Source organism: Grampus griseus, assembly GCF_964374135.1.
Source record: "Grampus griseus genome assembly, chromosome: 1".
Lineage (NCBI taxonomy): Eukaryota > Metazoa > Chordata > Mammalia > Artiodactyla > Delphinidae > Grampus > Grampus griseus.
Genome location: NC_139017.1, coordinates 69,060,135 through 69,071,864, shown reverse-complemented (window position 1 = coordinate 69,071,864; position 11,730 = coordinate 69,060,135). Strand labels below are relative to the sequence as shown.

At 38.4% G+C, this 11,730-nt stretch overlaps 1 protein-coding gene across 1 annotated transcript; it reads left to right on the top strand.

Moving 5' to 3' along the window:
* The first annotated feature begins 372 nt into the window (after positions 1 to 372).
* FCER1A (Fc epsilon receptor Ia) lies at positions 373 to 10,954 on the top strand. The gene is made up of 5 exons (XM_082663331.1): positions 373 to 475; positions 891 to 911; positions 7,159 to 7,413; positions 8,913 to 9,170; positions 10,648 to 10,954. Exons 1-5 carry the CDS (start codon positions 421 to 423, stop codon positions 10,833 to 10,835), a joined length of 777 nt encoding a protein of 258 aa, XP_082519457.1. The 5' UTR covers positions 373 to 420; the 3' UTR covers positions 10,836 to 10,954.
* The last annotated feature ends 776 nt before the right edge of the window (positions 10,955 to 11,730 follow it).

Genomic DNA, 11,730 nt, shown 5'->3' with positions numbered 1-11,730 from the left:
TGAAATACCAGATGTATTTATCATAGTGCCTGGCATATATTAGGTGTTGAATAATTAACTGTTGTTGTTTTATTCTGCTCTCCCTGGCACCCCACTTTTCTAAGTTGCAAATGACATAGCTATACATTGACAGTTTAAGAAAGCTCTGTGCCCGTGTGCCTAGCTCTATGCCTCTTTACCACTAGATTCCACATGTGTACACGGAAGTGGGATGGAGAGTGCAGTATGCGGGTAAATACAAAATTGTCCTATTAGGCACCACCCTGAATATTATCTCCAGAGAAGGAAGCAAACCTAGGTGCAGCTGATGAGTTAATGAGATATGAAACAGAGAACATTTCCTTCTCCTTTTTAGTTTCAAGCTTACTCTAAGGCCCTAGGTCTCTCCAGGCCAGTTGGCACCTGGCAGCCACAGAGGAAATGCCTACTGCCATGGGAACCCCTGCCCTGCTGTGGATAGCTCTGCTGCTCTTCTGTAAGTAGAGATCAGTTACTGACCCCTGAAGGGGCCAAAATGGATTGGGAGAGCAGCTGGAGTGGGAAAGTTGATCATTTTACTGGTGACTTTTTCTAGTCTATGTGCAAACCGTGGGGAATTTCCCAGGGATTCTGTAGGGAAGGCAAGCTGGATAGCAGAGGAAGTGGGGCTGAACACCATCTAAGGGGGAAGCTGGACTGAAAGTCTGGTCCTTGCTATCATGCTGGCATCTTCCAGAGGGCAAGGGAGGAAAGACAGAAGCTCCTTCCTTCCCTGAGTCAGATTCCTGGAAAGATGGTTGGCCCTTAAAACTTCATGGATGTAAACCTCATCACCACTTCCAGATCCCAGTCTTTAGGTGTCCAGAAGGCTGGGGATAGACACTAACGTATCCTCTCTGGACTTTTTGCAGCTCCAGATGGCATATCAGCAGGTGAGACCTCTGTCCTTGTTCCCTCAGCATTTCAATGTGTCTGGGACTTGCCCTCCCTTCACTCTTTCCCTTCATCCCATCATCTATTTTCTAATGATTATTAATCTGCTCTTCCCTGTCCAACCCACTTCCACCTTGCATAATCTTCCTTTATCCCCCCATTTAAAAGTTTCCCACATGCCACTTCATTCTCTCAAGTCACCCTTTCCTCTTTAATGCCAACAATCATGTCTGTTGAGCATCTAAGTGTCTCAGCCACTCCTCCAGCCACTATCATGTAAACTTGTTCTTTTTTAAATTTTTTTATACAGCGGTTTCTTATTAGTTATTTATTTTATACATATTAGTGTATATATGTCAATCCCAATCTCTCAATTCATCCTACAACACCCGATCCCTGCTTTCTCCCCTTTGTGTCCATACATTTGTTCTCTACATCTGTGTCTCTATTTCTGCCTTGCAAACCAGTTCATCTGTACCATTTTTCTAGATTCCATATATATGTGTTAATATACGATATTTGTTTTTCTCTTTCTGACTTACTCACTCTGTATGACAGTCTCTAGATCCATCCACATCTCTACAAATGGCCCAACTTCACTCCTTTTTATGGCTGAGTAATATTCCATTGTATATATGTACCACATCTTCTTTATCCATTCGTCGGTTGATGGGCATTTAGGTTGCTTCCATGACCTGGCTATTGTAAATAGTGCTTCAATGAACACTGGGGCGCATGTGTCTTTTTGAATTATGGTTTTCTCTGGGTATATGCCCAGTAGTGGGATTGCTGGGTCATATGGTAATTCTATTTTTAGTTTATTAGGGGACCTCCATACAGTTCCCCATAGTGGCTGTATCAATTTACATTCCCACCAAGAGTGCAAGAGGGTTCCCTTTTCTCCACACCCTCTCCAGCATTTGTTGTTTGTAGATTTTCTGATGATGCCCATTTTAACTGGTGTGAGGTGATACCTCACTGTAGTTTTGATTTGCATTTCTCTAATAATTAGTGATGTTGAGCAGCTTTTCATGTGCTTCTTGGCCATCTGTATGTCTTCTTTGGAGAAATGTCTATTTAGGTCTTCTGCCCATTTTTGGATTGGGTTGTTTATTTAATATTGAGTTGCATGAGCTGTTTATATATTTTGGAGATTAATCCTTTGTCTGTTGATTCATTTGCAAATATTTTCTCCCATTCTGAGGGTTGACTTTTAGTCTTGTTTATAGTTTCCTTTGCTGTGCAAAAGCTTTGAAGTTTCATTAGGTCCCATTTGTTTATTTTTGTTTTTATTTCCATTACTCTAGGATGTGAATCAAAAAAGATCTTGCTATGATTTATGTCGAAGAGTGTCCTTCCTATGTTTTCCTCTAAGAGTTTTATAGTGTCTGGTCTTACATGTAGTTCTTTAATCCATTTTGAATTTATTTTGTGTATGGTGTTAGGGAGTGTTCTAATTTCATTCTTTTACATGTAGCTGTCCAATTCTCCCAGCACAAATTATTGAAGAGACTGTCTTTTCACCATTGTATATCCTTGCCTCCTTTGTCATAGAGTAGTTGACCATAGGTGCGTGGGTTTGTCTCAGGGCTTTCTATCCTGTTCCATTGATCTATATTTCTGTTTTGTGCCTGTACCATATTTTCTCGATTACTGTAGCTTTGTAGTATAGTCTGAAGTCAGAGAGTCTGATTCCTCCAGCTCCGTTTTTATTTCTCAAGATTGCTTTGGCTATTCAGGGTCTTTTGTGTCTCCATACAAATTTTAAGATTTTTTTGTTTTAGTACTGTAAAAAATGCCATTGGTAATTTGATAGGGATTGTATTGGATCTGTAGATTGCTTTGAGTAGTATAGTCATTTTCACAATATTTATTCTTCCAATCCAAGAACATAGTATATCTCTCCATCTGTTTGTATCATCTATGATTTCTTTCATTAGTGTCTTATAGTTTTATGCATACAGGTCGTTCTGACCTGATCTTTCATTGTTAGTGTATAGGACTGCAAGAGACTTCTGCTCATTAATTTTGTATCCTGAAACTTTACCAAATTCATTGATTAGCTCTAGTTATTTTCTAGATCTTTAGGGTTATCTATGTAGGGTATCGTGTTATCCACAAACAATGACAGTTTTACTTCTTTTCCAATTTGGATTCCTTTTACTTCTTCTTCTTCTCTGATTGCCATGGCTAGGACTTCCAAAACTATGTTGAATAAGAGTGGTGAGAGTGGATATCCTTGTCTCGTTCCTGAACTTAGAGGAAATGCTGTCACTTTTTTCAACATTGAGAATGATGTTTGCTGTGGGTTTGTTGTATATGGCCTTTATTATGTTGAGGTTGGTTCCCCCTATGCCCACTTTATGGAGAGTTTTTATCATAAATCGGTGTTGAATTATGTCAAAAGCTTTTTCTGCATCTATTGAGGTGATCATATGTTTTTTATTATTTAATTTGTTAATATGGTGTATCACATTGATTGATTTGCATATACTTTAGAATCCTTGCATCCCTGGGATAAGTCCCACTTGATCATGGTGTATGATCTTTTTTACTGTGTTGTTGGATTCTGTTTGCTAGTATATTGTTGAGGATTTTTGCATCTATATTCATCAGTGATATTCGTCTGTAATTTTCTTTTTTTGTAGTATCTTTGTCTGGTTTTGGCATCAGGGTGATGGTGGCCTTGTTGAATGAGTTTGGGAGTGTTACTTCCTCTGCAATTTTTTGGAAGAGTTTGAGGAGGATGGGTGTTAGCTTTTCTCTAAATATTTGATAGAATTCACCTGTGAATCCATCTGGTCCTGAACTTTTGTTTGTTGGAAGATTTTAAATCACAGTTTCAATTTCATTACTTGTGATTGGTCTGTTCATATTTTCTATTTCTTCCTGGTTCCATCTTGGAAGGTTTTACCTTTCTAATAATTTGTCCATTTCTTTTAGGTTGTCCATTGTTTTGGCATAGAGTTGCTTGTAGTAGTATCTTATGATGCTTTGTATTTCTGCAGTGTCTGTTGTAACTTCTCCTTTTCATTTCTAATTTTATTGATTTGAGTCCTCTCCCTCTTTTACTTGATGAGTCTGGCTAAAGGTTTATCAATTTTGTTTGTCTTCTCAAAGAATCAGCCTTTAGTTTTATTGATCTTTGCAATTGTTTTCTTTCCATTCCATTTATTTCTGCTCTGACGTTATGATTTCTTTCCTTCTGCTAACTTTGGGGTTTTGTTTTTTCTTTCCTTAGATCCTTTAGGTGTAAGGTAGATTGTTCATTTGAGATTTTTCTTGTTTCTTGAGGTAGGATTGTATTGCTATAAACTTCCCTCTTAGAACTGCTTTGCTGCATCCCATAGGTTTTGGATCATCATGTTTTCATTGTCATTTCTCTCTAGGTATTTTTTGATTTCCTCTTTGATTTATTCAGTGATCTCTTGGTTATTTAGTAATGTATTGTTTAGCCTCCATGTGTTTGTGTTTTTTACATTTCTTCCCCTGTAATTCATTTCTAATCTCACAGCATTGTGGTTGGAAAAGATGCTTGATATGATTTCAATTTTCTTAAGTTTACCAAGGCTTGATTGTGACCCAAGAGGTGATCTATCCTGGAGAATGTGCTGTGTGCACTTGAGAAGAAACTGTAATCTGCTCTTTTAGGATGGAGTGTCCTATAAATGTCAGTTAAATCTATCTGGCCTATTGTGTCATTTTAAGCTTGTGTTTCCTTATTAATTTTCTGTTTGGATAATCTGTTCATTGGTGTGAGGTGTTAAAGTCCTCCACTATTTGTGTTACTGTTGATTTCCTCTTTTATAGCTGTTAGCATTTGTCTTATTTATTGAGGTGCTCCTATGTTGTGTGCATATATAATTGTTATATCTTCTTCTTGGGTTGATCCCTTGATCATTATGTAGTGTCCTTCCTTGTCTCTTATAATATTCTTTATTTTAAAGTCTATTTTATCTGATATAAGTATTGCTACTCCAGCTTTCTTATGACTTCCATTTGCTTGGAGTATCTTTTTCCATCTCCTCACTTTCAGTCTGTAAGTGTCCCTAGGTCTGAAGTGGGTCTCCTGTAGACAGCATATATATTGGTCTCATTTTTGTATCCATTTAGCAAGCCTGTGTCTTTTGGTTGGAGCATTTAATCCATTCATGTTTAAAGTAATTATCAATATGTATGTTCCTATGACCACGTTCTTATTTGTTTTGGGTTTGTTTTTGTAGGTCCTTTTCTTCTCTTGTGTTTCCCACTTAGAGAATTTCCTTTAGCATTTGTTTTAGAGCTCGTTTGGTGATTATGAATTCTCTTAGCTTTTGCTTGTCTGTAAAGCTTTTGATTTCTCCATTGGATCTGAATGAGATCCTTGCGGGGTAGAGTAATCTTGGTTATAGATTCTTCTCTTTCATCACTTTAAATATATCATGGCACTCACTTCTGGCTTGTAGAGATTCTGTTGAGAAATCAGCTGTTAACCTTATGGGAGTTCTCTTGTATGTTATTTGTCATTTTTCCCTTGTTGCTTTTAATAATTTTTCTTCTTCTTTAATTTTTGTCAATTTGATTATTATGTCTTGGTGTGTTTCTTCTTGGATTCATCCTGCCTGGGACTCTCTGTGCTTCCTGGACTTGGGTGGCTATTTCCTTTCCCATGTTAGCAAAGTCTTCAACTATAATCTTTTCAAATATTTTCTTGGGTCCTTTTTCTCCCTGTTCTCCTTTTATAGGGACCTCCCTGTTCTCCATTATAGGGACCCCTATAATGAGGATGTTGGTGCATTTAATGTTGTCCCAGAAGTCTCTTAGGCTGTCTTCACTTATTTTCATTCTTTTTTCTTTATTCTGTTCCACAGCAGTGAATTCCACCATTCTGTCTTCAGGTCACTTATCCGTTCTTCTGCCTCAGTTATTCTGCTATTGATTCCTTCTAGTGTACTTTTCATTTCAGTTATTATATTGTTGATCTCTGTTTGGTTGTTCTTTAATTCTTCTAGGTCTTTGTTAAACATTTCTTGTATGTTCTCGATCTTTGCCTCCATTCTTTTTCTGAGGTCCTGGATCATCTTCATCATCATTATTCTGAATTCTTTTTCTGGAAGGTTGCCTATTTCCACTTCATTTAGTTGTTTTTCTGGGGTTTTATATTGTTCCTTCATCTGGTAAATAGTCTTCTGCCTTTTCATTTTGTCTATCTTTCTGTAAATGTGGTTTTTGTTCCACAGGCTGCAGGATTGTTGTTTTTCTTGTTTCTGCTCTGCTTGTGTTGGAGGGTCTCCTGCAGGGGGCTCAAGGTGGGGTAGATAGTGGCTGTGGCTCACCACAGGGACAAGGCACTGGCAGCAGAAGTTCTCGGATGCATTCCTTGGCATGAGCCCTCCCAGCGTCCACCATTAACCCCACCAAAGAGCCTGTAGTTCTCATTTCAATTCTTACACCATCATCACTGTTATTATTATTGCCATTTTATAATTGAGGATGCTGAAACTCAGATTAAGTCATTTTCTGGAGGTTACACAGCTAACAAAGGACCGGATTGTAACATAAGTCCCTTGAATCCAAGTCTTTCAGCAGCTTCATCTCTTCCTCATCACCACCTGGCTGCTTCCAAAGTTTCCATTCAAATTTGTGCCATATCTCTTTGTCCCTGAAAGACTTTTAAGACTGATCCTCTTGGCACTTCTCACTACCATCCAGAATTGACATATATTTTTAATTCCATATTCACTCACAGTTAAATAGTCATAAAAATTTAGAGCTGGGAGAGATCATGTATTTCATCTAGTCCAATGCCTTAATTCATCCATTATTCACTCATTCATCAACTCAATAAATATTTAATGAACACTTACTGTGTAATAGTCACTGTGCTGAGTTATGGTTGAACATCACAGACATAATCTCTGCCTGAAGAGACTGCAGTCCTCATTTACAGACATTGGAACTGAAATTTAGAGAATTAGAGGGAGTTATCCTACATCACATAGTAAATTTGCTTGTTTGTTTTTGAATATGCTGCATTTGTGTCTTATGTTTCTCCCTAGGTTGGGAGCTCTGTGGAGCCACAACACCCTTGTCTCCTTCCTTTAATCCTAGGAATCAGGACAGCTTCTTATCACCAATGGTATAAGTAAGGGTAGACTGACCATTGATTGTCTGACTATTTGTATGTCTGTACTTTGGAGTCTGTACAGTTTTCAATGATATTTTTCCCCCTTCTATGTCTCTTTCCACAATCTGCTCTTCTGAAAGCCATCTGGAGATCTAAGGTATCCTTGAATCCCCCATGGAACAGAATATTTAGAGGAGAGAATGTGACTCTTACATGTAGAGGGAACAATTCTCATGAAGATGACTCCACTTTGTGGACCCACAACAAAAACTCTTTGGAAGCAAAAACTTCACGTTGGGACATCATAAATGCAAGCATCCAGGACAGTGGGGACTATAGATGCCAAAGCAAAGGATTTATCATGAGTGAACCTGTGTACCTAGATGTCATCAGTGGTAAGTTCCAGGGTTATGGAAATATCAGTTCTCTCATGTGAGGAATGGCCCATCTGAAGATGGGGAGAAAGCAAGTTATTCCAAGGTTTAGGGCACCAAGGTGGGACTCAGCGTCTCTCACCAGACCTGTCCATCTCGCTTCTTCTACCTCTACTCCTTCTGTCAGCCATTCTGCCTTCTTTCAAGATTCTGGCAATCTCCCAGTGTTACTCCTCTACTCTATTTCACTTCTGACTATCTTTTCTACATAGGTGCAGATGCATGTTTTATGGTCAAATGGCATGTTGGATATGTGAACATTGCAAATAGTTGTATATGTTAAATAGGATCAAAAGATTGATTTAAAGATTTGCTCTGCAATTTCCATGTATCACAACCTGAATATTAAGTTGCACTCTTCATTTTGAAACACCTCTCTGTACATTCCTCATGTCCTCTGCTTTTACTTAAGAACAAATCTTATGTTTGCTTCATCTTTATTACTGTCAACAATTAGTGCAGCATGCTCAGGCACATGTGGGTTAGTCCGTAAATGTTTAATGAACAAAGCAATGATTTCATTTGCATGGCTAGCTCATTGTTATATTTTGCTTTATATTTTTAAATAAAAAAATATTTTAGAGCATAAACATACTTTGTATTTTTCTCGAGTAAAAAGAGATGTTTCAACAGCTGTGTACAAATTCCAAATAGAAACTAAAGCAGTGTAAAACATCTTCTTTATTTCTTTGGAGTAGATTCTAGAAAAGTCCTCAAGGATCGTTCCTAAATAAAATATGTTTGTGCAACCTAGCCACATTTCCATTGAAAAGTCTCCTTTGGTGAATGCTTTTCAATTCTTAAAATGACATTAGCCATGAAACCTGACTCTTATATTTTACTGACTCATTATTGACAAACGTTTGTTGAGAACCTACCAACTCCTAGGTATTGTGTTAGGCATTGGAGATATGATGTAAGGAACAGGCATGCCCCAGACCTCTGAAGTATAGAGCCCAATGAGGAAAAGGACATCCAATCAGTACTTACACAAATAACTAATTAAAAGTGTGATACATGTTCTGAAGAAGTCAGGGGCTAACTGTGACTAATAGAACTGGGAAGCACCTATAAGGTTAGAGAGGACAAAACAGACACTCTCCTAGGCTAAGACTCCCCAGGCATAGTGGGTTTATTTCCCCCTTAGTGACTAAATGCAACAATGGAGCTGAGTGTGATAATGGGTTTCAGGCCTTCTATGGGTGGGCTCATTAGAAAGGTCAGCAATGTTGTGGTCCCAGAATTACTTTTCTGGAGAGAGGATTTATCAATAGAGGAGACAGGCTATAAGCATTATTTTTTGTTTCTTTTTATTGACCTTATGAGCCAAGAAATGGGTTAATGATAAAGGTTTCTGACACACACTCTCTGCATGACCTCTTTTATCTACTTTTATTTTATTTTTATTTATTATTAATTTTATCTATCGTTGAATAAATGACATAAAAAATGCTCTTCAGACTGGCTGCTCCTTCAGGCCTCTGCTGAGATAGTGTTGGAGGGCGAGCCCCTCTTCCTCAGGTGCCACGGCTGGAGGAATCTGAATGTCTACAAGGTGACTTACTTCAAGAATGACAAAGCCCTTAAGTACTGGTATGAGAACCACAACATCTCCATTACCAACGTCACAGCAGGGGACAGTGGCACCTATTACTGCATGGGCATAATTCAGCAGATACTCCATACTTCTAATCGCCTCAGCATTAAAATAAAAAAAGGTAAGTTGGTAAAGTAAAAGGAAGGAGTTCATAGCAGGGGAAAGGAGAAAGAGCATTTGAGCCTAAAGTGATAGCAGCTATAGAATGGGGGCAGCTGTGATCCCTTGTAAAGTCTATTAGACTTGCAATGAGGGGACCAGGGGTAGAGTGTATCCCTCAGTCTGTCTTAGATTCCTTACTTGTTCAATGGCAACAGTGATACCTGCTCACATGGAATTTTTATAAATATTAAATGTAATATTTGTGAAATGGATTGTTAAATACTAGCCAAGCAAAGTCATCTGTTGTTCCTGGGGAGAAATTTATATTTAACAAATTGAAAGAGAGTTTCAAAGTTGAAGGAACAAAAGCTATAAAGAGCTTGAAGAGTCTATTCTAGCCTAGGAGGGATGGGAAAGGAAACCAACAAGTCAATAGGCTGTGTGCCTGTGAATTAGGAGATGAGAGAGAGGGCTTGATGAGGAAAGAATAGGCAGGTGGGCTACCTCTCTAGCCAATGAAAAAGGCTGCTCTTTCCAAACTTCATATAAAAAAGTAAGACTTTGAAATATTTGCCTTGCAATGAAGAAATCAGACTTTTGCTTGGTGGACTTTGCTCATGCTAATATCTTAAAAAGCATGAGACCAGAAGCCAGAATTAAGCTCTAATGGTTGCTCTCTGTTCACTAATTTGAGACCTGTTATTTTATTGTTGCTGGGCTTCTAGTACCCTTATCTGTAAAATAAAGGATTTGGACTAGACTCCACTAGAATCACTTGGGAAATTTAAAAAAAAAAAATTGATATCTGTATATCATCCCTTGAGATTCTGATTTAATTGGTTTGGAATGAGGCCTGGGCATCAGTATTTAAAATCTCTTTCAGGTAATGGTAATATGCAGCCAGGGTTGAGAGCCATCAGTCTAAGTGATCTGTAAGTAATTTCTGGCTGTAATATTCTAGGGTTCTATAATTCTAGAGCAATCACAAAAAAATCAGTACTTTGCAAATAGAGTAACGGAATCACAAAACAGTGGAATTGGAAGGCAACTTAAATATGGTCTAGTCTAATATCTTCAATTCACCCAACAGACATGCAATAAATGATGACTGATTGATTGATTGATTGACAAATAAGGCACTGGTGACCCCCTGCCCTCATTCTGTCTCCTTTCCACCTCTGAATCATATGTGGATGTTGGTCTTGTCAGCTCCAAAGACGTGGCCATCTTTCCTATGACCTTTCCCCTTGGGCATAATGGCTAGACAAACCATTAGACAGGGGCTGTGGGGGAAATACTCAGGATTCCCTAGGGCTCCAGGGAGCACAGACTGAGGAACTCAAACTCATGAGTGTTTTCTCTCTGCTTCTGGATGGCATATCATGCTAGAAAATGAAAGACCATGTTGGGTCCTTCTCTGAGGGAGGATGACACCCTTAAACTCATTTTTCAGTTTCTAATATGAGTTATGTTTCTTGTTGTTGATTCCACTCCAGCTTCCCGAAGCAAATATTTCTGGCTACAATTTCTTATCCCATTGTTGGTGAAGATTCTGTTTGTTGTGGACACAGCGTTGTTTATCTCGACCCAGCAGCAGTTCACATTTCTCTTGAAGATTAAGAGAACCAGGAAAGGCAACAAATTTATGGACCCACAGCCCAGACCAGAACCCCCAAAGAACTGATGTTACTGCTCAAGAAACATCTGCAATAGCAATTTCTTTCTGGCATTAGCAATTGCTTCTTAATTGTTAAACACATCTCACAAGGTACCAAGTGCGCAAGGCTTTATAGAACTGCTTCATTAAACCAATCAAAACTGGTCAAGTTGCATGTAATAGTAAGTGCTCAATAAACATCATTTAAATAAGTAAAAGAATGAATAGATTCATTTATTAGTATTAAAAGAGACGTACAACTTGAATAAAAGAAGTATGAAACCACATAACATGACGTTCCTAAGTATTTGAGCCTTGCTAATTTCTTTTCTGCTTCTAGAGGCAAGAACCATGAAGGTCTAGATTAGAAATGTTCTCTCTTCTAATGTTATCTCCATTGTAAGTCTGAGCTAGGAATGAGAAGACATGGTAGAATGCTGATGAAGTTGATCATTTTTATGCTCTCTCTTCAACTTACTATCATATGAACTTCTAGTTCTTGGCAGAACCTGGGGCAGCCTTAAGCCATAGGTCTCTGGGGATGAGGCTCAGTCTAAGATTTCCCTGTGATTGTTTCACTCCTCTAATATCTCCCCAATTTAAATCTTGTATACCCTCTTACAGCACCTGAATTAAGCATCTTAGTGAAATTCTAGCAAATAATAATCATGACTCTCACTCTGAAAACAATCCAGGACTGAATAAGATCTCAGACAAAGACACAGTCTTTGCTCCCCCACCCACACCCCACCTCTGCTTATGGAGACAGTTATAGTGGGGGCCTGGGGAAAGCATTAGGGAGGAGAGGCAACATACTATCAGTGCTGACCAAGAGTTCACAACAGGCAATGGAGGATCAGAGCACCTTTAGTTTACCTGTGTTTTCGAACAATTAATAACGTAACATAAGGATGAAGTGAAC